Below are 27,994 nucleotides of genomic sequence, written 5' to 3'. Positions count from 1 at the left end.
TTTCTGGGCACTTGAAGGACTTCTGGTCTGGGTGACCTCACTGTCTGAGCATCCTGAATTTACCAGTTTGTAATTAGTAATCAATTTGTTTCTAACTTGTTTAAGCACAAATTTATTTAAGAAACTGTACCATATAAACACAAAGAAAACAGGTGTCATGTGATGGCTCCTATCATTTCAATTCATACAGTACAATTAATCAAACTACCATAAACTAATTGCAACATGGTGACCCCTGAGGGTCTAGGGCCTTGCTTCTTGTCCATATTACTCATGCTGAGACATGGAACACTTGTTAATTAATCAGTTAGTTAATTGACAGAAAATGAATCTACATTAATTTTGGTAATAGATTAAGTTTTTAATTCAATTTATTGAACAAAGATACCAAACATTATCTGGTTCCAGTGGTCCAAATGTAAGGATTTGCTTCTTTTCTCTGTTTAGTATCATTTAAAATTAAATATGTTTTGCATTGTTGGGCGGACAAAACAAGGAATTTGAAGATGTCATCATATAATGAAAATGAGAGTTAGTTGTCGACTTACTCATGTTACTAAGAGGCATGTAAATCTTTCTGGAGATTCCAGTTTGGAAAACCAGTTTGATAATATAGCACACAAGTTGCAGTGTTATCAGAAGTTATCAGTGTCCATGCATGTGTTTGAAACAAGAAAGGCACCCAAATGATGGAAGGACAGTCAAAAGGAGTTGCATCAATAGATTTTTTTTAATTCAAAGTGAATCTTAACAATAATACACCATAAAGTCTTATTTTGACACTCACCAAAAGAGTCACCTGGAAAACCCGCTTAATGTGACAAAGTAGAGAAGGCTTGGTCACACCTAAATCACTGAGAACTAGAGAGGAAACACTATCGCAAACTGTAAAGAGACATCACATCCATAGAGTTAGTTTTCCCAGTCCTCATACTGTAAATATTGCACAGTGCAATTGCTACATGGCAAACTAGTGTAGCACAAAATAAAAAAGCAAATGAAACAAAATGAAAAAAAAAAAAAAACAAAGCCACAAAAAATCTACAGGTATTAAAACAGTAACAGTTCAGATTTCATAATCAAGTCTATTTGATGAGCAATCTAAACAGATGATTCCATAACTTGCAGTGTGAATTAACTCTTTAAATTGATACAGATGACCAGAAAATAAGAACTTAAGTAAAACAAACCTCATCAAATCAAATCAAAGAGTAACACAGTAGCACATTTAGACTAATACAGACCCTGAATTAACATCTCTAAAGGATAATACCGCAGCAGAAGATTTTTTTTCGATATCAAAGTCATTACTTTAATAGAAGTAATTTTACAAATGACTGTTTTATCTGTTAAATGTTACATGAATCCTCAAAAAAAAAAAAAAAAAAAAAAATCCATAAACCAAGGTGTCAATCGTGTGGAAAATCAAAAACAGTTTTAAGATTTCTCTCCTCTTGCATCCATTCTTTTCCTTAACAAGTATGGGAGAGTTAATGCAGGCGCATTGCTGGTGAATACCTTTGGAGGAATCAAAACACAGATTACATTTCACATGCTTATTATTGGGGAACTATTTTCAAGCACTAATCTGCCAAGTTCATGCCTTGTCGTCATATGCTTTCTTTCCCAAAATGACACTAGAGTATGATCCGTAAAGCATACAGGTAAGAAGAAAAAAAAAGATATCAAAAACATACAACCATATTAATGTCAGTGTTTAAATGTGGAGTATTGCACTCTTGACTGACTGTGCAGAGAAACCATAATAATCTCCTTGAACAAAGTAGTTTCCCCAATCAGGATAGAACAGAATAAACATCCAGAAAGACTATTCGTGGACATAAAGTGTGGCTCCTCTGATTTTAAAAAGCCAGTGCTGTCAACTGTGCTCTGGTTGCTGCCAGTGCTAACTGCTCCCACTCAGCCTCAACTTGTATGATGGAAAAGCTGCTCTGAGCAGACGGCTTCTAGGCAAACAAAGTGAAGCAACTTAGGTGTACATGCAAGGTAATGTAAAGCATGGAGATTATCTAAGAACACTTGGTGGTGCAATGACCGCACAATGTAAAGTATTGCATCTGCTGTTCAGCCAGAGTGACTATCCAAAGATCGTCGAGTGTCATATCATTCAAAGTGTAAGTGTGTATGTGTGTGTGTGTGTGTGTGATTTACTGTGTGTGTTATCACAGAGAGGCTTTGGCGGCGGCTATCTGAAACAAGGAAAACCACTGCCATGTACATCCCTCTGTCGTTTCTACAAGCTGATCAGAGGAGTACAGGTTCCTGGAATGACACCGTGATAAAGTCCTATTTTGTGTGATTTCTTTTTTTTTTTCTCCAGGTCAAGTGGCCGTTAAAAGTCTGTCTACTCTACATGGTAATGTTATTGGATTCTATGCCTTCCTCCTCAAATATGTGGTGAGGAATCACCATCTTGAACTCTTCGTTTTCTGAATCTCAAGGCACATACGCAGTGCTGCTCACACTGTCTCAATTTCAGTAAGGAAACACATAACAATGGCCACAGTTTTGCATTGACAAAACATCATTTTGATATGAGACACTCATAAAAAGGGGAGAGCGATTCGAACACAAGGCAGTTTAGAATAACAACTTGTGAAACTGATATTCTAATCAGATATAACATTGAACAGATAAAAAGGTTGCAATAAATATTAGTTCAAATCAATTTGACATTAAAACAAGTTGTAAAACATTATTCTGGAACAAAAACATTGGGCTTAATTTATTTTTGGACACACAGTCTTATCACCCGAACCCTTACAAGCCTAACTAACTGTATGAGTGCTTAGTGGCGAGTGTGATTGGTGGAAACGTTACAGAAGCGTTTCGATGAACACAATGATTTTTTTTTCTTTTCTGGCATCTCACAGTGCTCCTGTAACACGCGACAGAGTTCTGGTAGTACACCGTGTACGTACAATGAAAAAGTTAAATCAATCCTGCAAGCTACAGCTTTAAATGTGTACAAAACGTCAATATGAAAACATACAAAAAAATTAAGTTACATCGATACATCATTTATATGCAGTGATGAGCCCAAAAGGTTAATAAGGATAAAATACTGATGCAAAAACACACACCCCGAGAAACAACAAATGCAACTAATGTTCATCATCAGCAATACAGTAGTTACAATGACACTCCAAATATGAACACAAAACACAAAAATCAAAACCACTTCTATTTCAGATAATTAGGGACCTATACAAAAATAGCAACGCTAGGTTTAAACTCAGAGAAATCACCTAATTTCACAGCTATCGAAGTGGCAATCATCATATAGCAGCTTATCTATGATACATTCAAGAAAGAAATGATACGACTTATTAATTGCCCAATAAGCTAGACAAAACCTCGGCCGTTTTTAAATACAATTTTTTTGTTTGTTTTAATTTAACCCCATTCTACAACTACAGTATAACTGAGGTCTATGCAAACAGAATAGCTACCTTGCTCAGGAAATGAATTACAGTCTTTGGTGCTGCACAAGCAACTTCATTTGAAAATAAAGACAAAAACACACATAACTAGTAAAATTAACAGAAAAATGCACACACAGCATATATACATACATACATATATATATAACTATATATATATATATAGATAGATAGATATATAGATATATATAGACTGGTGATACCACCATATATATTTATATATATGTATGTATATATCCTCCCTGACGGAATGTATAAAATAAGCTGTTGACATCGATAAGCCTTAAGCCTTTAACAAATGGTATAATGTAAAGGGAAAAAGTTAAATTTGTCACACATGCATAAATGAGAGAATTGCACACAATTAACTCACACCTTATCAAGCATCTGTACTAAATAGTCTAGCTCTATAATATATGTCCATATATGTGTGTATATTGAATACTGCATGGTTTGCTCAGGCTTAGAAGATTCCATACCATGAATTAATTTGCATTTTTTCCTTACCTAATCAAAGCCATGCCCACCACACTTCTAAACATCTAAGAAACAAAGTGAAAACACTCAAAATGAAAATACGAAGACGAGGAAAAAAAAAAAAAAAAAAAAAAAAAATCGACTATTTAGATTGTATTGCAGTTTCATCAAACAGTACAAATACTGTTAGTAATAAGAGTTTCACTAAATAGAAAGTGATTATCAAATATTAAGCAATACTCAGTACTTGCACTTTGTACACTAGTTCATTCGGGAAGGGAGAAAAAAAAAATTAATGAAACAGCAAGCATTCGCAACAGCAAAGCATGCTGTTCTTCTTGAAAGAACAGAAAACTAACTCACTACACACTGAAATATACACTGACTCCAAAAATAAGCACCGCTATCCGCAATACATCACATCCATGCAGGCTATGCATGGACATATACATGTGCATATATATACTCACACATAGGATGCATCGACTGATTGGAATTTCAAGTGCTGCAGTCCAGTACATTAATATTCATGTATATAGTCATATATAAGTAGTAACATTAACAACCTCAAATATGTAAGGCACTATGGCTGGGGACAGTTATACAATGCAGCGAGTCTTGTGACACAAACAATAAGAGCAACGTCTATGCATCTTTCCGTTTACATTTTTGCTCATGCAAGACCACATGCAGCGTGAGGAACAACCCTATTTAAATCGGTTAATTGACTTGACATTGCTAACACCAAAAGACACCGAAAAGGTACAAATACTTCAAACGCAGTACAACATACACTGTGGACAACATGTGCATCTGTCAATCTAGAGCTAGAGACTGGGATGGCTTTACAAATATGGATGTGTCTTGCACATGTAAGAAGGCAATATAGAAAAATAGCTGGGATTAGGGGTGCAAAGTCTAACTATTCAACATCACCCCAATTATTTACCTGTTTTGAGGAGTATTCGTAGAAGATCCAATGCAAAGATATATCAAATGTGCAAAACACATTAAGTGTGAGTTTAACTACTCATTCATTCTTTCATTCAATCATTCATACATTATTTACTTCTTAATTTTGCCCAAATCATCTCCACCATTGAAACTCTTTTTTTTTTTTTTTTTAAAGCTTGAAGTTCAATTACACCCAAGTCTACATGATTCAAAAAATAGCTTGCTTTCTCTGTGGTTGTGCCATGGTTTTTGGAAATGAAAACCATGTTGTTTGTGGTTTAAGATAGAATTCGCCCTGTTCACTTAGCCCTCAGGTGGTGTGAAGGGTACCTGTACACCGATGCTCAGATGTAGGGGAACTGGTTTATTTTGGTGGGGCTGAGAGGGAAACTGGCGTAGGCGGGCGAGGCGATGTAGGAATGCGGGGGAAAGAGGGGCTTGAATTGGCCCTGCGGGTGCAAGGTGGGGGAGGGCAACAGCCGGTGGTTGATGCCCACTGTGACCTGATGCACGATGCCTGCCGGGTGGGAGATGCTGTAGGTGGGCTGGAGGACGGGGCGTGAGGACCCAGGGGAGGCCAGGAGGTGAGCCACGGGTGCAGCCGTGACCAGAGGACCAGAAGGGGGGTAGGAGAGTAAGGTGGGCTGGGAGTGTGGGTGGCCCCCAAGGTGGGGGTGGGGGCCCGTAGAATGGTTTGGGCTGCTGTGGGACAGGGTGAATGTGTGCCCATGCATGGTGGGAGGGATATACGCCTGTGGTCTCCGGTGGGCAAAGTTGCCATTCCACTCCTGGTGGCAAGAACCGAAATGTTGGACCTGAAGGAGAGAAAAACAATGTGTCTTATCAGTTTTCATCAGCACAGTTTGTCTTTATGAGCCACTAGATGCTGCTGTTTCCATGTTTTCAAATGGCAGCCATTAACAGCGTCATGACAGGCACCTCATCTTTGTCTGTGTGTATAACATTAAAATATTCCAGTAATTCTCTTCATCTTATTGGGACTACAGTAAGTCAGCATTATTATGGTAAAAAGCATTCATGCTTTGAACAGAGTGGAAATACATAACCCACCACCTGTGAGTAATTCTAAGCATAGCTGGTAGATTTGTTAGTTGCAAAAGCTACTGTGGCAGATGAATTAAGTTCCATTTACAGTGTGAAGTGTGGTCTTGGCTGCTGCTCTGCTATGAAAAGGAGATATTTGCAATTCAAATGTTATGCTCTTTATCACCTAAATGCACAGAGTGTAGTCACAACCACTTTAGTCACTTCAGAAATTGGATTTTCTGGTACAATCTGCCAACTTCTTTACTGATTCACTTTCCAGAAAGGGAAAGATGCCAGTTACAATGACTTCATGTTATAAAATGGGACTTTCTACCCGCAAACACTGCAAATCGTATTATGTGGCACATGGCCCAGACCCTGGAACACAATCACTGGTAAAACCACTTCTGCCAGTAACTAAACCCGGGTGTTGTGCTGGCGGGAAGCGTGATTTTATCCCTGCAACCTGTTTTCATATATCCCGCTTGATAATGAAACCCAATGTCTCCACTGCTGCTAAATCCCTCTACAACTTGTTTACATGTGAGTGTGATTGTGTAGTACATGATGTACAGGACTACAAGTGCTCACCTGCCCAAAGCCTATGGGCTGCTGTTGCTGGGGCTGGAATGCAGGGGTGATCTTCTGCGGCCGGTTGAGGAGGGGAGTGGAGTGGTGATGTTGTCGCCCAGGAATGCCTCGCCCTTTGGACTGGCATGAAGACTCTAAGACTGGGCGAGGAGAGGAGAGAAGAAAGACACATGTTAAGGTGTGTGACAGTTTGGTGCACCAATATCAATTTCACAAAGTAAATGAAAGGGGAAAAAAAAGATGAAACCAGAGATATGATCCAACTACAATTGAACCTTAATCTATAACAGAAATCAAAACATTTGTGGCAGGAGGCTTTTTAGGCTCGTCAGTGACTTCAGCTGTGTTTGATCAGTTCCAAATCTTTAAACATAGCGGCATCTGTCCTCTGAATATGATCTAGATGATTATAAATAGACATGTTTGGGGGATCTGAGAGGAGTTTGTAACTAAGCTTGTTCATAGAACTTATAGTGGGGTCAGACCCTCATCTATAAATATACCTGGTAGCACTAGAATAGCAAGCTGTGCCCTTTTATGTGGGGCTTTGGTTGCGGGTTTGAGGGAGGGAGATGCTGTTGACGGGAAAGGCGATATGACTCCATCTGATTTTCTCTACGGATTTACAGCTAGCCCTCCACTTCAAAAGACCTACAAAAAGGGGGCTCTTAAACGAACGACGTCTCACTGACCACAGCTGTTATAAAACCTACATGTGGCATGCAAAACCCCATTTTTAAAACCTGAAAGAAACATTCATCAAGCATTTATTCGTTTCTGATAACAAGAAAAAACCAAAAAAAAAACAACAGTTCTCTGGTTGACATCCATGCTTTGAATATTCTTTTCAGGACATAAAATATTTTCGGGCAGATTTGCATGTCTTATGTAGCTTTATGAAATGCACATCCACACAGATACAGAGGGCTCTCAGAGTCAGTCTGAGGCCAGAGTAAGGACAGCAAACAAATCTGCTCCAGAGATCAGAGCAGTTACATCAGGACAGGTCACCCATAATCACCTGTGAGAACCTCTGTGGCCTACTAAAACAGCATAATCCCAGGCCGTGTGACCTGTGGGGCAGACAGCAGCAGTGGTGACTGGATCTTTGAGCAAGCATGACCTACTCTTGCACCTCTGAGTGGCTAATACCTGTCAAGAGTGTATCCCAGACAAATAACAACTGGGTGTGCAGAAGAAAAAGTGTCCTCAAAACAATAATTTAGGTTTAGAGGGAACCTGGGTTTAATACTCTACTGGTCACTGTCACTTCCAGCAGTTTTTAACCATACAAAAAAAGCATGGATTTCACTCAACATGCTTGACACCTAATATACTATACATAATTAGGTCAGACCAAAATGGAACATACTGAATGCATTTACTAGTGTGTTAGATCCCCTGTATGAGTCCAGTATTACCTGTGTTGCCAGGTGTTTCCATGACTGCATGGTTGATGTTGTTGTTCTGCACCCTCATTGGAGGCACCACAACAGTACGCACTGTTGGCTTGCTGGGCTCTGTCTCTGGGGCGACGCATGCGACACGGGGCTCGCAGTTCTGGTTGCCATTTGCCATGTAGCGTCGCTCTGTGAAGCGACTGTTGCTGTGGCCGGAGGCGTGTGAGGCAGGCGAGCTGTCCACTGTGTCACAACCACTCTCCTGTTCATCATCTGACATACTGCAAGAGGGCAACCGACGAGGAAGAACGTTACTCACTGTTGTTGCGACAGCTGATGCCAACCGAAACAAAACATTTATGTGAGCTTTGTTTGAATCGTCTGTCTTGAGCATACCTGTTGGGGTGTTTGCAGGGTGATGTGCTGGACTGGGCTGAGGCTGAAGAGCTGGTGCTGAGCGTGCTGTCTGGGCTGCTGAGGGAACAGACTCTCTCCATACTGACGGTGCTCTGACACGCTTCACAATCTGCGCTACCCTTACACCTGTGTGCAGAGAGACACACATAAAAAGGAACCAATAAGACACAAATATTTTACAACTGAGCTAGAAATATTGTTAGAAGGAACCTGGTGGTTTGTACTCACTCCCCCATTGAGTGTCTTTGTGCGCTGTCCTCCTCGTCACTGCTTATACTGATGACGCTAACAGTCGGGCTAGCTAGGTCAGAGATCACCATGGCCTGCCGCTGCTCCTGTGAAACTGAAAGCTCACAGTCTGGCTGCACTTTACAGCAGTTCTCATCATCTTCCTCTACCTGCTCTGTTCCTTGCTCTTCTCTAGCAGCATGCCCTTCTTCTGGGCATCTGGCTTCCTCCTCCTCTACCTCCTCCACATTCTTTGCTGTATCGGCCATCTTTGGGGACTGGCATGCTAAATTTTGGATGTTTGTGTTTTGGGAAAAGTTGCTGCCCCTACGGAAGAAAAATATGTCACATTCAGCAAGGGAAAACATCTTTTACTACATGTCAATGCGTTTGTTAATGTTCATAAGGCACATAAGGCAAAACCCACGCGTCATACCTGTTTCCACAAGGCTTAGCTCTCTTGTTGGCAGCTGGCTGCGGCCACACCACATGTGCAATGCCTATGTTGATTGGCTGGTGGGTGGACATGGTCATTTGGTTGGTTAAGAATGGCTGAGGGTGGGCAATCATGGAGCTGTAATGGTTACCATGGGTACGCACTTTCCTGCATTAAGAAAACAGAACATTGCAAATTGAGCCAAAAGCCTTTAGCACCATTACTGACTAAACGGTCTCAGTCACTGGTCCCAGAGGACACGTATGACTCATCGATCATTAATATTCAGGGGAGCAAGCATTCTGTATCAGAGCAGTACAGCCCTTCCCAAGGGTGTGCATAGCAACTAAAGATAATAACGCACTACTAGTATATGTTTTATAAAATACTGTACATTAAAACTATAAATACACATATCATTAAAGGATACACATAATGCATCAAAAAAAATTGTGCTTTAACCACCTGAAACAGGCAAACAAATTGCTTACCCCCAGTCGCCCAATCTCTGTGAGCCCGCCACAGTGTCAGACGCCAAAGTGGTTGGTGGTGGGGGCACTGATGTCACCTGCTGCCAAGTGGGCACCAAGATCTGCTGAGCTCGGTTTGACCAGGCCTGTTGAAGTGCAGAGGTGCAAAAACGTCATATCTACTGATTACCTCTTAATGATCCTCTCATCAGAAGAACAACTTCAAACAGCATACATTTTCATTTACATACAAAAGCATATTAGAGTGGGTTTTTTTTTTTTTAAAATAAGCTGCAATCAGTTTTCATTATTCCTGTGTATTCTACCCCCTTACCTGCGTGATGACTCCAGGTCTGATTTGTATGGGCTGGATTGGGGGTGCTTGAGTGACCAGGGGCACAGACGCCTCCATTCGAACAGAGTAGCCTGCTGGTTTAGCTGTGTTGGTGGGTATTCCTGTGAGGACAAAAGGACAAGAAAACATTAGACTTCACGATATTTAGTTGAACCACCAGAAAGAAAAACAAACAAGTGAAATATGGATTCACAGACAAGATAAAATAATAAGTATAAAGATTTACACATCCTACCTTGAATGGTTGGGGGACATAAGATGAGTGCCTGCTGAAATGAATCGTTGCATCCAAACTGACCACTTCCGGTCTGCAACGGTATGCCAGGATGCATCACTGATGGGGCAGATGGGGCTAACCCCTACAAAAGGAAAACGAGATTTGACTTAACTTTTCCTCAGTATGACATTATCAACAGTGGCATTTAAGAGCCAGTAGATGGCGACATCTCTGTCAAGAGCAGTCTGAGTCACAGCCACACAAAGCCCAGGAGCTTGTCTCATGCTAATAGATCAGACGTGGGTTGGTGAATTAACTTTAGGTATAATCTAAGTGTGGCTCACTTGGCTCACCTGTGATAGATCACTATAGTAACCTATAAGACATGGCTGATCTGCTTGAGAGGAAGCGAATTTTAGGGGACAGGACCAAAAGGTATTCAAGGCCTACCTGCTCTCCAATCATCTCTATGGAAAAACTGAGTCACCATTCCTGGTATATCTAAGATTTATAATGTTAACTTTTTAAATCTGGATAACTAACAGGCCCTCTAACAATGTTGAAGTTACTCTTTGAGACAAGCCCCAGGGATAAACAAAGAACAGTCGAGCATGTGCCTGTGCTTCACTACTCATGCTGCTCTCATGCTAGCTATAATCACATTTATTGAATAACGAGAACTAGGCCTATATTGTTCTGCTGCAGCCTCTGCATGTAGTCCAGTCCCCATACCCATGATAGTAAACACAAAGCAGCCTTTCAGGAGATAATGCTAAAAAGCCACAACATTTTCCTATAAAGTTCTCCTGGACAGAAAAGATTTTTAACTGTATTACTCCACAAAAACAAAAATTATGGCTGACTTTTTCGTGCAAGGCTTGATATACTTTCATTAGATTTCAAAACTGAATAGGAATGAGAGAGCTTCTTCATATCAGTCTTACAGCTGCACTGATGAAACACATATATAGTCAGAATTGCATTGTGTTACAAGTACTGTGACATTGGTTTGCATTTTCATGTTTCTTAATACATTACTCATTATGGTGGATTTCGAAAGCACCTTGAGATAATTTGCATTATGAAGATCCAATGCCAAAAAAAGGGTCAGCTCCTTTTTCTCCTCGGCAACAATACTGATTTGCACTGTTGCCATGACCTCAGCAACATGACATGATTTTGTTGCCATGACAGCAGAGCTGAGACACAATAAGATGGGCATACACGGAGGCAATAAAGGCAAGAAAATTGTCAACATGATCAGTCTTCAAAGGAGCAGATGAACAGAACAACACGTTGCATGTCAATAACCTTTACCATCTGTGATTATTCTGACACTAAGATATTCTGATATTTTTTTACACTTCCAGCTCAAAAGACAACAAAATGCATCATGTGATTAATATGAAAACCTGTCTTCTTGTTAATTGGTTGGTTCCTTTGTTTTCAAATGTTTTAATTTCCTGATGTAATTATAATTGTGTACAAGTGTAATAAAAAAAGATCATGCAGCAGATCATCATGTAAACACATCCTGAATCACTTACTTGCGTGTGGACACCAGTTATCTTGCTAAAGGGGTGGTTGACTGAAGCAGCAGCGGTTGTGGTCACAGGTCTGACGAAAGGGCCTTTATTTCTGTTGACCGCCTCATACGCACTGGGACGAGTCCAGCAAACATCCATGATGTGGAAACATGACTTCACACTACAGGCAAAAGAGTGACATGGAGAGGTCAAGATATGTAGGAAGTTCAAACTGAAAACATGTCTGCAGAAGTGAAGCGGGTGAAGCAGACTCACTGGTTGCTGTGGGGAAAGTCGAGCAGGTGTTGCATTGTCACAAAGGGGTGGCTGAGAGCTTCAGCAGGGGCAATCCTCTCCTCTGCATCAATCAATAACATCTTCTTCAGCAGGCCAACAAACTCCCGACGGTCTGCCTTCTCCGCTAGCAAGTCACTACCTTCCAGATTCATCACCAAGTTCACCTGGGATGCACACATTTACCATTGAAACTACAAAATATGTCAAAATAACTGTTCAAAACAACATCAAAACAATAATATAGCATTAAAAGAAAAAAAGCAGAAATCTTACATTACATTTCACTTTCCGTTTGCATCATCAAATGATTGTTAATACATGATACCTATTTCCTAAGAATGACAAACAATTACTAGTCGACATGAATTTCTAAGAATTTCCTTTGACTTAAACAAGTACAGAGATGAGCAAGCATTGATAGTTGCCTGGGAGTTTCCCCCTGTGGTCTGTTTATACAGAGAATGACGAGTGAGAGCTGAACCACCATTTCTTAATTTACATTTAGTGTTTCACTGAAAGGAAGTCTAGATTAAAAGCAATCTCTCTTTTTTCTCAGTAGTAAGATATGTATTCTCTATTCTGTTCATGCAGCTGTAGGTGTGTAGTACGTGCGTACTTCCTCTGGTCATGACCTAGTAGCCTACATCCTCTTAACATTTGATGTTGAACTTCCTATTAAGAACATTGTAGTCAGAACAGCTGAACATACGTGCACTATGTCATCCAAACAGCTGAAGATGTACTTCCTTGCTTCCTTTGATTTCATCCCCGTCTCTGTCTCATGCTCATCTGTTGACTACAAGGAGAGAAAAAGGTTTAGTGATTGTGTAGTATATGCTGATACACAGTATGTGTATCAATGTGACTAGCAGCAGTAGTTTTTCTTAGAACTTTAGAAGATTAGAATTTATCTGGCAAAAGGTTAACCCTACAGGAAAAAAATATATTTGTTAATTGAGTTAGAGCTGGCCTATGATTTTCACCATTAGTTTTTAGTAAAGCAAAACAAGACAGACTTTTGTTGTTTTAAATAAGTGGATATAAGCCAATTTGCAATTTATTTGAGTTGTGTAAAAATACTCCTTACCTTTAGTCTCCATGCTGCGTAAGGTGAGTCAGACTCTCTACAAAAGAACCGTGCTGTCTTTGTCCCTGCATTCAACAAATGTTCCCCTGGCAAACCTTGTGTCTGAGAAATGTAGCGAATCTGTTGGACAGGAGGGAGGAAGAGAAAAAAAAAATTAACAGAAGACGACAAAAATCTTAGGCTTCAGTATTACCATTTTATATTAAATTACCAATTGTATCTTCATTCTGAACATGTCACTTCAATAATGACTGCTGTTTTTACACTGCTATGGTTAATTTCTCCATCATCCCCATAAACAACACATTCTCTCAGCACTTTATTGACAGTCTTTTATGCGCTTATGATCATTTACAAGCTTGATCACAGTGACATCACTCTATAAAGCCCCTTAGCGTTAGAGTTGTTGCATGTGGATAGTGCTCATAGTGGGGGACGGCTGCAGAGACCTTGAAGATGATACATTCCTGAGAAATGGCTAAACCCAAATACTCCTGTACTGATGTGTGGCTTGTGTTCATGATCTCTGAAAGGTGTCAGGGTCTTTGCATGTAATCTCTGATAACAAGGTTTCTGCGCTCTCGATGCCAAATGTTTTGCTGGGTAATGATGCTTGTCAGTCAGATGCTGTGGGGCGAGTGTGTCACACACAGGTTTATGAGAGAAGACCAGTGAGAAGCCTGGCTGACGTCAGTCGCACCCAAGTATTATGGAGAGCAACCATTAGAGATTCAGCACTGCTAAGAAGCACAGAGAGAGCAAAGAGAAACACATTGGGAGAATGGTAAGCAGGCGTGTGTCATATGATATTCGTATGATATTCTCATGATAATACTGGTATCAATCTTAATGTGATAAAAATGTTACATCACAATATTCATGGTATTGTGACGTATTCACATCATGATTATGTGCAGCAGCAAGACACATGGTTGAAAGCAAATGTAATGTTGCTACTAGCTCTGCTCTGGAGAAGCTTCAAAAATTAAACAACTTCAGTAGTGTGGAAGTGGTTTGATAATATGAACTTTCAGAGAAAAAGACCAACATAGTCCGTCATCTATTGCATACAGATGCCAGACAAGTCGCGTCAGGATCTGACTCGGCTCAGGTGACAATGATTGATCGATCCTGACATTGTATGTTCACAGTGTGGTGATTTAGAGTTTTTCCAAGTTAGGAAGAGTATAAACTGTGCAGTCAGTCACAGACAGGAGGGGATGTGGGAGCAAAGAGTCACCACTGCCAGTGGAACAACAGGCTGGAGTTAGTTTAGTAACCTCCAGCTGGACACATGTTTTACCCAATACGGTCTGCACTGAGTTGAAGCTAGTTTTAACTTGAGTATTGAGCTGACTAATGTCACTACAGCAGGTCCATTTTCATTAATGACTCCTGACCAGAGTTATTTTAAAGGAGAGCACAGAGCCACACCTGTGCTTTTGTCTGCCTCTCTAAACCATTCTGTGAATATGCCATTAATCATAGACTGAATATAGGAGCTGGCTGTACCAGTCTGACCACACCTGCTGAAATTACATTATTACAATTATAGTTGAATCAAGGCCATATCACCCACAACTAGAGGTGAGGATCATGAAGACGCACATTTTCAAATGTAGCGTAAAAGTACTGCATCCCAAAGCACCTTTGTTTCAAATCACTAGACTAACATTATAGATTAAAGGAATCTAAATGGCTGTAAGGCAGACAAACATGTATGTTTCACACCTTTACACCAGCTACATGAAGAGCTTCACATCAGAATAGTACATTACAGACACTGAATGTTTTAGTTGGAAGTTTTAATGTGTTGATCATGTTGCTCTCTCTGGCCACTGTGATACTTGAGCGTTAGCTTATATGTGTTTGCGTGCGATGGTGGAGATCCTCTTGCTTGTCTTGAGGAACACTAATATCTAACACAACAGTTTCACTGTTCATTTCTCCGTTTTGGAATGTCTCAGTCCGTCAGTCCAATAAATGCTGATTTATGTCAACCACAATCTCTCTTTCATTTTTCTCACTCATGCCATGGTGACATTCATAATGCAGCCAGACATTAGTGACACTGTCAATTCCAATGAACTTTCTAAAAAGTACACTGACTAAATTTCCCTCCTTTCATGTCTATAATGTAGCTTTGCTGCAGTTCAGCAACATCATGTAAACAGCTTCAGACACAAAAAGACAACACAGCCAGTGTGTGGGTGGGAAAATTCTTGTGACGGGAAAACCCTTATTTTTCCTGGAAGGCGTGCCTCTGCAGAGATCTCACAACCCAGTGAGATCACTGGTGCAAAGCTACTGCTTCACAAAACAACTATCTAGCGAGCCCGGGCCTGCTGCAGAGCAGATAGGAAGCACAGGCAGCCTTTACTTTATGACAGTCCAGATAACAATAAAATATGCTTTTCAATGCCATTCCTCACTGCAACAAAGAAAAGTGCATCTCAGCGCAGAATAACGTCCCCACACCCTCCTACATACCCAGTGTACAAAGATTCCCTTCCACATTTGTGACATTGGGGTACATTCTGTACCAGCTTGTAGGGAAAGAAATTCCCTCTAGAACCTTGACGCTACTAACTTCCACTAACCCCAATCCTTTTTGCTGCCACTGACGCTGCCTACATCCTCTTATTCTTATTGCTCCTCCAGGCTGCCAGCTAGGCCAAAAGGGGAAAAAGCCAGGCCAGTACTACTTTGGTCTCCGCAATTATATACAGAGACTTCTGTGGTTGCACCACTAAGACAGTGCCTGAGAAAACAACAAATGGAGGGAATAAGGGGTATAAAAAAAGAAAGTCAACAAGATAAAAATATAGGGAATGGATTAATTCCCAAGACCTCAGCGCCTTAGGTAATCATAGCCACTCATAATGAGACGCTGGCTGAATCGTGAGATTTGTCACATCAAAGGGGTGAGCAGCCTCCTGCTGTACTAGTGAAATAAAAGGTGGTGTGACTGGGGGATGAGGTAAGGAGAGGGGAGAGCAAGAGGGCAGGAGGAGGAGGAGTCAGAGTTATAAATACAATATGCTGTGTGGGATGGAACAAGACCCCATGCAGAAAGATAAGAAGAAAAGGGAGAAGAAGGGGGTAGTAGCGGCTCAGTGAGCCCAGCCAGATCACCCTGTGGCCCCTGGATGACATCTCACACCAGCAGTCAGCTGCCTAGCTGTTTACTGACATAAAGTCTGTTGGCCATCTATTTCAGGCGATACAAATTTACAAGCTTATAAATATGTTTTATAGGCACGTGAGCATAAAAATGCCTAAAAATTTGATTCTGAGTTTGTGATCTTGATGCCATTTCTCTGAAAGGCTTTAAAAAATGATGATGACATTTTAAGTGTGCATGCTTCATCTCGTTATGAGAATAACGAGAGAGAGAAAAGTACAAGAATACTACATAATACTCATGAAGGTTTTCTCATCAGTACTGTGTCCATGCACGGACTGGTTTTCCCCTCTATTGGGAAATTTCATGACCAAATGGAGAACCTTACATACCAGTGGGCAGGCTTGGCTTTCCTATGTGGGGCTGGGGTCATGGCCCACATCAGTCACAGAACAGCTCCCATCAAAACACGCACAGAATCAGTGTTTATAGTATTTTTGGTCATGTGATATTTGGTGCTGAAAGGAAGTGGTTCCACTGCTGGGAAACAGCAGTGAGTAAGAAAGTTCAAACATATCAAGAAAGAAGACTTTTCTGTCCTCTCACGGTCTGCATCAATGATGGATTTTTACTTTGCCATTTAAGTCTTAATTAATGGCCATTGTTAGTGAGGGGGATGCTCTCACTGTCTCTTCTGGTCAATCTCCAATTAAACGTTCTTATCAATTTCATCATTTATTAGGTAGAGAATTTGCTGCCGATTTTATTATGTAAGACACAGGACAATAATTCTATTAGGATGTTAAGTTCATTCCTTTTCATTCCTTTTTGCTTATATGCAAATTATATCTAAAGCATTTTGCTGGACATTCATTCAAATTTAAAATAAAGTAAAGATAAGGAGGGGAACAGCTGATCTGATTATTACTGTGGTGAGAATACATGTTGAATTGCCATTTATTTACATAAAGAGGTGATTGTCTTATGAAAGGAGCTTATTTCTCAAAAGGCGTGGAGACTAGACCAGGGATCCACCAGGATGTACTTCCCACTAACTACGTAACCATTCTGCTAAAACGGGCCAGGGTGGTTAAGTTCAGACATCCCAGAGAACATCCAGAGCTTAACATTCACTGAAGGTATTTTGATCAGCAGACAATAATAGACAGCAACATGAGAAATGCAAGATCCAACAAGCTGAAATCTAAAACAATGAATTCTTTTCTTTCTATCCAGGAATTAATCACACCCTCTGCCACAAACCACCGCCACAGTGTCTACACTGTATTTGAATTCAATTTAAGCCTCATTTACACACAGTAGGTTTTGATCTCTATCTGATAAATACATTCCACAGGTTCCTTCTCACCTGTTATCTTGCTACTTATTTCATTCTCTCTCATCTCATCTATGCCAACTTTATCCTATCCACCCTCATCAGCCCATCTGATCCTTCTCATCAGCTCTAAGCAGCCCCCTTACTAAATTGAGGAGACGCCCCCCAGATATCTCTAAAGCAGCTTTGGGACATGCTGACTGGCTCCTGCAAAAAGACATTCATCATATTTAGACTAGAGCTGCTGCGTTCAAGTCAAATCTCTTTCGGAGGTGTTGAGTGATCTCTCCTGTCTTGGTCCTGGGGAGAGTGAAAAATGATGCTGGGCCATAAAAATACTTTGGTATGAGTGCAGTGTGCAGAAGGGCTGAGTGTTGTAATGTAGGGTGCTGCATGGGACAGTGCAAGATCTGATCTGAATGAGACTCTGTTGGCAGGCTTGAGTAGATAGAGCTCCGGGGCAGGGAAAGCCGCTCAACATAAGCCCAGATCAGTCTAGTCTCAGGAAGACACTGTCAGGGGTCCACTGGGAGGGGCAGGCATCCAACAGCTCCTTACAGATTAGCCATGAATCACAAGAATATGCTTTTCTGCTCACTCTCACAGACACCAGCTGATACAATCCTCATGGCAGGCACGTCACCAAGGAACCAACTTTGTACACCAATTTGTTACTGTAAGTCGGTTGAGCCTTCTGTCTCTTTCTTCACTCACACAATCAATCACCATCTTTCTTCCTGCATTTGATCACGCAGAACTTTTTTTCTTCCCCTAAACCTCAAAAAGTTTCCTCTCCCTCCTATCTAGGCCTTCCTCTTACAGAAAATCCCTTCAGTACCCTTAAGACGGCATTAGGCCTAGATCTCACACAGATTAAAATAACAGATTTTTCCAACTGTACACACTGTGACCATGTTGCATTCTTGCCCTAGCTTCAAGCCATATGTCTTAGACTCTGCAGTTGAATGTTCCTGTCTGCCTTTTTGAGCTTCTTGAGCCCAGTTCTCTTCCCAGTTGACTCTTTGCAACACCTCTTTTGGGAGATTTAGACTTAAGTAGCCATGGATCACATATCCAACAGATGTCAACAGCAGGAGCCATGTCTGAGTCATTAACCTGAAGGTAAGCCTGTAATAGAAAGCTAGATTGAATGCAAACTCAAAAACAAAACACCCTGATCCCACTACTCTGTGGGCTGTCTTGAATGGAAGGAGTTTGCTGTACAATGAAAAAAGAAGGAGAAAAGAAAGAAGAAACAAGGGTCCAAGTAGAGATCAGGAAATAAGTGGTTGGGTGGAAACAGAGGGTGTAATGCTGCCCAGACAGACACATTGGTAGTGTAACTTAAATTGAGGGAAGGCCACCGAAATGAGGAGCACCAGAAGAAAACAGTGAGACTGAGTCATAGAAACTGAAAGTAGAAGTAAGAGGAGATGGTGGAATGAGTTGCATGAGAACGTGAAAGGAGGAACATAGGAGAGATGGAGAGGAGGAAACTCCCCCCGAAACTGTAAGTAGAGAACCAACAGCAGCTAAAGAGTGGGTGGTGAGAAGCTGGTTGTTTACCTGGTCGTACTCCAGGGCCCCAGGGTAAAGTGGCCAGCCCAGAAAAAGTTCAGCTATCACACAGCCTAGTGACCACATGTCTATGGCTTCACAAAACGGCAATCCCAAAATAATCTCTGGAGCCCTGTGGAAGATATAAAAAAAAAACACATCTGTTAGTTTACATTAACAACATTTACTTGGAAAATATCAAACAATGATATACTTAGAAAGAACATCTCATACAATAATGGTCAAATAAATGTGTTTTTATGCCATCTTTACGAAAGGAAACACAGACTGCACAAACACTACAGTGTCATAAATCATCCACTAAACACTAATTTCTTTGGAAAATAGATTAGTACTGCTACTACTCCTAACCTGCTCAACTTTAGAAAAAAAATAGTTTCTCGTGTTGCAGGGCTCAAATTGTTCAGATTTAACTGCAACATTGATATTTATACATATTATTAGAAGCTATACAGTCAATTCATGCACCAACTGCAATTTATAACGATTTTTTCTCAATTTCACTGCTGCTTTTTTGCTTTTTAGGCAAGTGCTGTCTGTAGGAAATGAATGCACATAATTAGCAATGTCATGGAATTCCTGATGCTGGCCAGTCAGGCGGGTTTGCATGGTACATGTGTAACAGTGCCAAGTGACTTGCAAGCCGGTGTTGTTCGTGCACTAGAGTAGCCGAGCGTCAGCAGGCTGAGCCAGTGGGTTAGCAGGTCAGCCAGGCTGGGATCAGAGCTTTGACAGGCTGTTGTATCTCCTCTAGGCTCATAGAAAATAAGCAGCACAGTCACTACTTCTCCATGTACGTGCTGTCTCAGTGTTGCTGCATCTAACTCCATGGTAGCACTATAATACCACGTCACAGGAGTGGCTGGTGGTGACGCAGGCCTGTCAGCACCAATATAGGTAAGACACGCTGACAACTGTCAAGAACTCAGTGTTTAGGACACACCACAAAGCCTATAAACTGTGACAGTGCACTGATAGCATGAAGCAGCCTGAGCTCTTTTCTCTGATACAAGTGGCCTCAAAGCTCACTAAAATAAGACAAAATGAGTATCTAGCACACAGACTAACAGTAAACACCTATTAGACAAGTCAAGACGCTGCCTTTGAAGATGAATGTCTTGAGAGTGATAATCAGATCAGGCGGGAAAAATAATCATCCTGTGAATTGACTAAAATGATGAGTGATGTATGTTAAGACTTTTCCATTCCTTACATCACTTATATTATACAGCAACTGGCCCTGAGGGATAAATAAACATTATTGTTGATATTACTGTGTATCAATATAAATATATTGAGATAATGTGAAAGTTATTGCAATAGTAAATATGTCTTTATTGCCTTCCTTGATGACAGCAATGCTCAGAATAACTCAGCACTAAAATGAAGTCAGAGAGGACCCAAGCGTCTAAGAGATATCATTTCACTTCCGCTCAGCATATACACGAGATACACACCCAACAAACTATTTAACAACATGAGAGAATGCGGAGGACTGAAATAATCTAAAGAAAGACCAGGGGTGGGATTTCAAGAGAAGTGACATCCTAAGCTTATTGGTTAAGGAAGCTTGTCATACCAACTAAGGCAATCCTTCGCTTTTCATACTGAATGTATCTACAGAACAAATAACTACTCTGTGACATCTTAGGAGCCACATAACATTGAATGGTGTGGGACAGAAACTATATGCGGATAGCAACAGCAAACGTAAGTCCTGCTAAAATAAGTTTTAGACAATTTTATCACATGGTCAAAACAAATGCACACAGCAGCTGGTACAGTAGGCAACATAGCAGCAGAAAATCAACCACGCAGATATGCCAACCATTTCAGTCTCACAGGCATGTCCTATTTATAAGGAACAGGTTTTCCCTGGAGCAGTGAGGAGAGGGAATCCACATATCAACACACCCTAAGCATTCATTGGGACACACAGCTAATATAAGAATCCACAGTAAGGCTGATCAGTATAATTTGAGCAGCAATACAAGGCATCATTTGGTTGGTTGAGTAGTTAGAGGCTGCCTTGTAACCGAAAACTGTCTTGCCAGGCCCCCCCTGGCAACAACCAATCCACAGGGCCAACAATAGCTACGTGTCCTTTTCAACTTTTGAGTACGACACCCTGTCTGCTCATTCAATTTAAGAGCTTCTATACAGGCCTAAATAGTCCCTCCTTATTTCTTAAAGTCAAAATGAGCCTCCTAACTAGGGACTATGGCACAAAAGAATCCAGTATTAAATGGCCTTCTCAGGGTTACAGTATTCATATCCATGTGATATACAATATGTCAGCATGATGGGGGCTGACTGAGGGGTGTACCATTTCATCTTTTACAGCACATGAAACATCCTCAACATGTTTCTAAAAATCATACAGCCTGAAAGAAATACATCAAGCAAAATAATGACGCCCATAAAAGCAGGTGGCTTAGGTAGTCACAGAAATCAAAACCTGAAACAGTTCTATTTTTCAGAAATATAACCAAGACAGATTGAGACAGAACATTCAGGAGTGATTTTATGTATAGCTAGCTCTTCCTCTTTTCTTTTTATTGTTTTGTCAGAATCCACCAAAGATGATGTAAAGTGCTTCTGGGTGCACAGAAGACAGCTGAACAGTGTTGTTTTCTTTATATGTTTTTGTTCTTACCTTTCCCTGCTTAATGCAAAATAGCAATGCAACATGTAAAAAAAAATCAGAGTGAAAAGAGAGCCAAACAGAAAACAGCAGGTCTCTCTCCTTTGGTTTGGGGGTGATGAGTGGATGTTGCCATGGTTGCACAGCTCTGTCCTAATCAACGCAACTCAAGCCTCACCGCCCTCCTGTGAAACCAAATCTATTTTCCATCCCGAGGATATGACGTTCAAGCTGAGGGGCCACTAAATGCTAGAGGAGCAGAAGCCCCGTGACTGCTCTGTGCCACGTGTCAGAGTCCCAAAGGAAACGGACAGGTACATGAAAAAAGATCAACAATGTGATGGGCTGGTTCACTGCTTTTTGCCCAGTGCATGTTGAGAAAAGGTTCCAGCTTTGAGTGCGGTCAGCACTTAACAGGAATAGGTAGACAGAAAAAAAACAATACCACAAAGCACCTTGTCAGTACCTGCACACATACAGCACCAGTCAAAAGTTTGGACACACCTTATAGGAAGGCGTGTCCAAATTTTTGACTGGTACTATATACTTTTAGACAAATTGTATCATGAAATATTGGTAGAAAAGTTAAACAAACAGACTAAAACTGCACACATCATATACACTTGCCTGATGCCGCTCAGCTGCACCTAAACAGGCAGTGATTCATCCAAAATCAACTGAAGTTTTGTGAAAATGCTAAACACATAAGATACTGAATACCACCATATGTATCAAAAGTAATTACATCTGGTACATGTATGATTGTTTGAAAATACTAATAAAAATGATTTTAAAAATTACTGTAAATTGCATTTTTAATTCGATGTATTCATTTTTGAACATGTTAGCTTACTTTGAAATTGAACCGATACATGCCAATTATCAGGTTTATTATGGACTTCTCCCTGACATTCATGATATTTAAGATATAAACAAACATACATACATAACATCTGTATACTTTAACCATCTATTTAATACAGTCAATCTGCTTCCAATCTTTTACAGTGCAGCAATCAACTATATACCATATCTTTGAACATATACTGAACATGTTTTTCCTCAGTAACAAGACCAAAGAGTCATATCAGGGCAGCTGACTGATACTATTGTGCTGCTCAAAGGTTGAAAATGAACGAGTATGAGTGATATATGAGTTGTCTACAGTATCACAGTGTTCAAAGGTTTCCACCCTCATGTGTTAGCGGTGAGAGACACCTTCAGAAGCAGCAGAGGGGAAGAAAGATCTTCAAAGAGTTTCTGCACCTGCTAGCAGTATTGTCAGACCTTCTTTTCAAAACATTCCCCAATTCACGGCTGTCTTCTTTATCACTGTATATCATGGAATTTTAGACAAGCTCATTAGGTTGGATATAGCAAAGTCAATCAACGTGGTTTTAATGATTTTTTTTTCATGGATTTAGGCAGACACAACGCAACATGTAAGTTTTGGTTTTGGTGAGGGCTCTACAGAACAAGGCTTAATTGAGAATAATAAACTCTGCATAGGCTGCTGTATTGTCTTTAATGGAAAACATCACTAACAAACCCCGATGCACAATGCTGAGTACAGCAGTAACAGCAGGCCCAGCACGAGCTCACCACTGTGCCAAGTATAACTCGCCCACACTGCAGGTATGTTATTCAGCAACAATCACAAAATAAAACCCAAACAGGCTGATCAACGGTAAAATTTGATTGCCCTTTTTATAGCTCTTTTGTGGATAGGCTTTGACCAATGAAAACAAGTCTTTCCCTGGTCACTAAGTTCCACAGCATGCTTCTTCATCTCAAACAGCTGCCTCCATTCTTCCATCCACCTCTTCTTTTCCTCCCTCTATGTTTGTCCGTCTCTCTTTCACAAAGAGGCTGAGGCACGAGGCAATGTTATGTTAGTAGAACCAACACAAACATGATGCGTGGTTGGATTCCAAAACATACAGGGCACATGTGCGCTAAATGGTTCACCTAGAGGTTCGGAAGAAATTGACTCCTTCCTGTGAACATCTACCATGCTGATGTCTTTTGAAAGGTTATAGGGCATGGCCAAACATTCAAACACAGTTCCTTGATTTAGGTTGTATTTTTTATGTCTTTTGTTATTTAAAGTTCCATTGTGAATATTTACTATTTTTTTAAGTTAAATGCTTCTGCTGAGTTCTACAGTGTCCCCAGTTGCTTTTGAGGAAAAGACTAATGGCTCTATTGGCTAACATTTAATTAAAATATGTAAATAAGATGCACACTGTTCCGTCGACTCCTGTGGCTTCACCTCTCAAATCCAGACAATGCATCAACAACACAAACCAAGATGTCTTGTAGATGCAACTTTTAAATTCACTATGAGATAGCCAGAGCCACCCAGCCGCCTGGAGTCAGGAAAAACCTGGAGTCACAACAGTCCCTTAAGCTGCAGCAGGTATGCATGTAGTATATCGTCACAGTTTACTGGATTGTCATGACATAAAAGAAGCTTATGTAACCAGCTACCATCTACCTTAGTTTTAACTGAAAGTAACCTTTTTTGCACATTGTAATATCTCAATTTTCAGGATGTAAACCTTTTACATCATGCAAAGGCAAACATTTGAATTCATCAAATGAATTCCAAGTATCGCCCAGCCCTAGCTGGAAGCAAACTACTTCCAGTATTTATGCTAAGCTAAGCTAAATACACCCCACACCTATTTCTAAACTTTACTATGTACTGCACAGAGATGGGATTGATATTGATCTTTAGCTCTGTTGGTAAGACAGAAAACAAGCATATTTTCCCAAAATGTCAGTATTCCTTGGATATGTAGGTCTTGCGACCATTATTTCGTCAGTTTTATTTTTATCTCACTTACTGAAAATAAAAACCTGTGCAGACACACGAGTCTTATTCTTTGCAAGCCACGGCAGAGCAGAGAAATTATCTCCATCTGTATTTCTTATTCATGGCCATTATCTCACACTCCAGAAATAGTTCTCTGATCCTCCCTGCTCTGTCCTCACAGGGAGGGACGAAGTGCAAAGTGGCACCCAACCAGAGAACAGCAAATAAGGGTGGCTACACATAGGGAAGAGGGGTCATTGTCATTGCATGCTTACACAGGCCTTTCAGTAAGCTTGTTCTGTTAAATAAACTCATTTTGGCTACACTGCAGTTGGCATAAGCTCAGCCACAAAGGCAAACTGACAACATGGTGACTCCATGATGGAAGAATGGAGCCTTACTGTGCATCTCTTCCAGGAACAGTAATTCCACAAACTCTCAGAGCATTCTGCATTATTCAGTGGAACACAGAGGCAGTGTAGCCAAGGCAGAGGTAGCACTTGCACCCTGACCCTAGACCTTAGATTAAGGATACAAGGCTTTAGACACGTTTTACAGATGTAATCCATTCACTGAGCTGACATGGAGCCAGTTTTAAAGAAAGCTTTTTTCCCCTAGATCAGGTGGACTGGGCTTAATCTCTACAGCTTTTTTCTGTTTCAAAATATTTTGAATTCAGCTACAATCACTGCATCTGTACAACATAACAACAACCCTTGCCTGAGGGTAATTATAACACACATGGGGTGGTTTTAGAAATAAAAAAAACAAATACAATACTTGTATACCTATAGGGAAATTCCCAGACAGATGTCATAAATGATTTAAAGGTATCAGGTTCAAGTAATTTTATGAAAGGGAATATATTTTGCTGACGATACAAGAACAAAGCTACATACAGCTACTCTAACAACTAAGCAGCTTATTAGGCAAGCAAAATCTCTGTTGACCCTTATATTTACCAGAATACACTGTAAACCAAACAAGTCTCTGGCCTTCATAACAAGGCCTTTGCTTGTAGTTGCCAGATGCATGGCCTTAGTCATGAAGGATGCCATTTTCAAGGTGACGTCTCATGAGTACTCCTTGGACATTTCACCCCAAAGCCATTAATTTATGAAAAGAACAACAAAGGCCCACAGACTTTCTGGAATTCAAAGCTGATCTTTGAATTTAAAGCACTTTCTGCAGTTTTCATTTCCTCTGTCATTATGTTTAAACTGTTTGTTAAGCTACCAACTCAGACAGGCACGCCAGAAAGGCAAGTACTATGAAATAGTAGTAACAAAGCACACTATGTTCTGAACTGCAGCTGCCCGCTATGATTTAAAGATCTGAAGTTTGCAAGCATTTAAGCCAGATCATAAAATATATTCCTTAACTACTCTGGTAAATACAGCAGCGGTTGTTATTCACACGAGTAACGACATGATATTGTATTAAAAGTTATGTCACCATAACACCAAAAAAGTCATTTGTTGGTGGAAAAATGAACCAGTTTTGTCAGAGCGTCCTGGTGCTGGGCATGTGACACTGACTGGCAATTAATATTTGTATATAAGAAACAAAGAGTTGGATTGAGTTGATCAGAAATGAGCCTGCAGCATGTGGGCACAAGTTTGGGATATTTTAGTAAACTTTAAGAGGGTTACTTCCTTTTCATATCCAAGTAGTGAAGTAAATACTAATTTGACATAGCATCAAAGTAGACTGAGAGCCAAATGATAATATCATGTTAATAAAAAACAAGATGCTGCAAAAAAAAAAAAAAAAAGGAGAACTAGCCTCAATGCATAGTCTAGGTGGTTGCTAACTGACAGATAGTAAACAAATGTAAGCTACTTTGGCCATATATAGTAAATACCCAGAAAAACTCATTACCCACTAACCCAGATATGGAAACAGTTCATAAAAAGGGGAAATGCTTGTGTGTTCACAGGTTCCCACATACACAAAACATTTTTTAAGACTGTCTGGGAGATTACTTGCTCGTTCTGTAGAAATGCCAGACCTACTTTTCAGGGAAATGTTAATCCACTAGTACATGAGTGGACGGGAGAATGGACCACAGCTCATGGTTTACATAGATATACTGGTCCACAGTGGACGATCTGGAGTATACCTTTGGATCCCATCTATGCTGAATTGTTCCATTGCGAAGCAGGGTTCAAAATTAACTTTTTAGCTCATCTGCCAAAGGCAGTTAAACTGAGAAAATTTACTGGTAAAAATATTTTTACCAGCCATAAAACTGCATCATGCATTATCTGACTAAAAATAATTACCTCAAGTTTTTAGTATGCAAACTCTCTCACTTTAGCATCACTTTAAAGAGACAATGAATAGATAACTTTGGATTTACAACTTTTATTCTGAGCTTTTTCAAGATTTCCACTTTCCTTGATGTTTTCAAGTTTCATTATTGTTGTGCCTATGACAAGTTAATTGTTTCTTTGTTTGTCTTTTGTTGGTGTCAAACACTGCAGGACATACTGTGGTTTTGAGCTTCGTATTTTAGCCAGGAATTCAGGACTTTTCTCTTCGTCTTTCTCTTCATCTTCATGTTTTCTTTTTGGTGGGAATGTGTTGCCACATCTCTAACAACGTGTAACACAGAAGTTTCTTGTGGCAAAAACATAAACAGACATTGTGTAGACAGCGCAAAATAGAAGTAAGCCGCTTTGATTTGATTTGCTCACATCACAATAGGTACAGTGGACAGTGAGGGTCACATCAGTCTCAGCCGGTCTAAGCCATCTAAGCACAAAAAAATGCTTAGATGGCTCAGACCAAGCATAAGACCAATGCTTCATGTGTTTTTCAATGAAAACACATGAACATGATTTTTTAAAGGACAAGGTCCTGGCAGAGAATGGCATTTCTTCTTGTTGGTATGGTAATCGACAGGAAAATACCTATTAATGCTCACTAAGAAAACACCTGATTTGAACATTTGCAAAAAGACGAGCATTAAACCAGATGCTTAATAAAAGGAAATTAAGATTAAGGTTTAGATTTCATTTGAAGATATAAACTGTATAAAAATGACCACATCTAGAAAATTGAGCTCAGAGACCTCCAACTAAGCTGACTGTGCAAACCGGGATGGCAGATTACCAAGGGCCACTGGCCAAATGCTTGTAAATTTTGGAAGTGGCTGGTCCATCTGTCAAACATAATGGCTTGAGTGACTGACTGAATTGAGGTATCCAACAGCCACTATGGATTACTGGCCAATGAATATTTAGAGCTGCATACATAACCAAACAAACACAAACACAAACGGACATAGAAAAATCAAAACAGCTGACGTTAGAGCTGGTTGACCTTGAATGAATGAAGTGAGTGCTCTCTAGTATTTCAAGCTGTCCCTATTTCATTCTGGCTGCCTATGTGCTTCACCATCTATAGAAGTCAAAGCACACTGGCCAGCGTCCCATGAGCTATTTTAAGCAACCCTTCACTCTCAGCCTCAGCAACGCTGTTCCTTCAAAGTATGCTTTGCACACTCCTGTCTGTGAGGGGGAA

At 40.3% G+C, this 27,994-nt stretch overlaps 1 protein-coding gene across 2 annotated transcripts in view; it reads right to left on the bottom strand.

The window, feature by feature from the left end:
• Window positions 1–3,632: 3,632 nt before the first annotated feature.
• hipk3b (homeodomain interacting protein kinase 3b) overlaps window positions 3,633–27,994 on the bottom strand; it is a 38,993-nt gene continuing 14,631 nt past the window's right edge. For both annotated transcript variants that reach the window (XM_042410768.1, XM_042410777.1), the window contains exons 3-16: window positions 18,993–19,116; window positions 12,967–13,086; window positions 12,589–12,675; window positions 11,859–12,043; window positions 11,604–11,763; window positions 10,075–10,198; window positions 9,819–9,940; window positions 9,506–9,630; window positions 9,015–9,182; window positions 8,579–8,905; window positions 8,330–8,476; window positions 7,955–8,214; window positions 6,534–6,673; window positions 3,633–5,710 (exon numbers count right to left, since the gene is read on the bottom strand). In XM_042410768.1, the coding sequence (XP_042266702.1) occupies window positions 5,240–5,710; window positions 6,534–6,673; window positions 7,955–8,214; window positions 8,330–8,476; window positions 8,579–8,905; window positions 9,015–9,182; window positions 9,506–9,630; window positions 9,819–9,940; window positions 10,075–10,198; window positions 11,604–11,763; window positions 11,859–12,043; window positions 12,589–12,675; window positions 12,967–13,086; window positions 18,993–19,116 (2,560 nt within the window). In that variant the 3' untranslated portion in view covers window positions 3,633–5,239. The remainder of the gene's footprint in view (window positions 5,711–6,533; window positions 6,674–7,954; window positions 8,215–8,329; window positions 8,477–8,578; window positions 8,906–9,014; window positions 9,183–9,505; window positions 9,631–9,818; window positions 9,941–10,074; window positions 10,199–11,603; window positions 11,764–11,858; window positions 12,044–12,588; window positions 12,676–12,966; window positions 13,087–18,992; window positions 19,117–27,994) is intronic.

Source organism: Thunnus maccoyii, chromosome 1, assembly GCF_910596095.1.
Source record: "Thunnus maccoyii chromosome 1, fThuMac1.1, whole genome shotgun sequence".
NCBI classification, from domain to species: domain Eukaryota; kingdom Metazoa; phylum Chordata; class Actinopteri; order Scombriformes; family Scombridae; genus Thunnus; species Thunnus maccoyii.
Note: the sequence above shows the minus strand (reverse complement) of the source record. Positions and strands in the feature narration are given on the sequence as shown.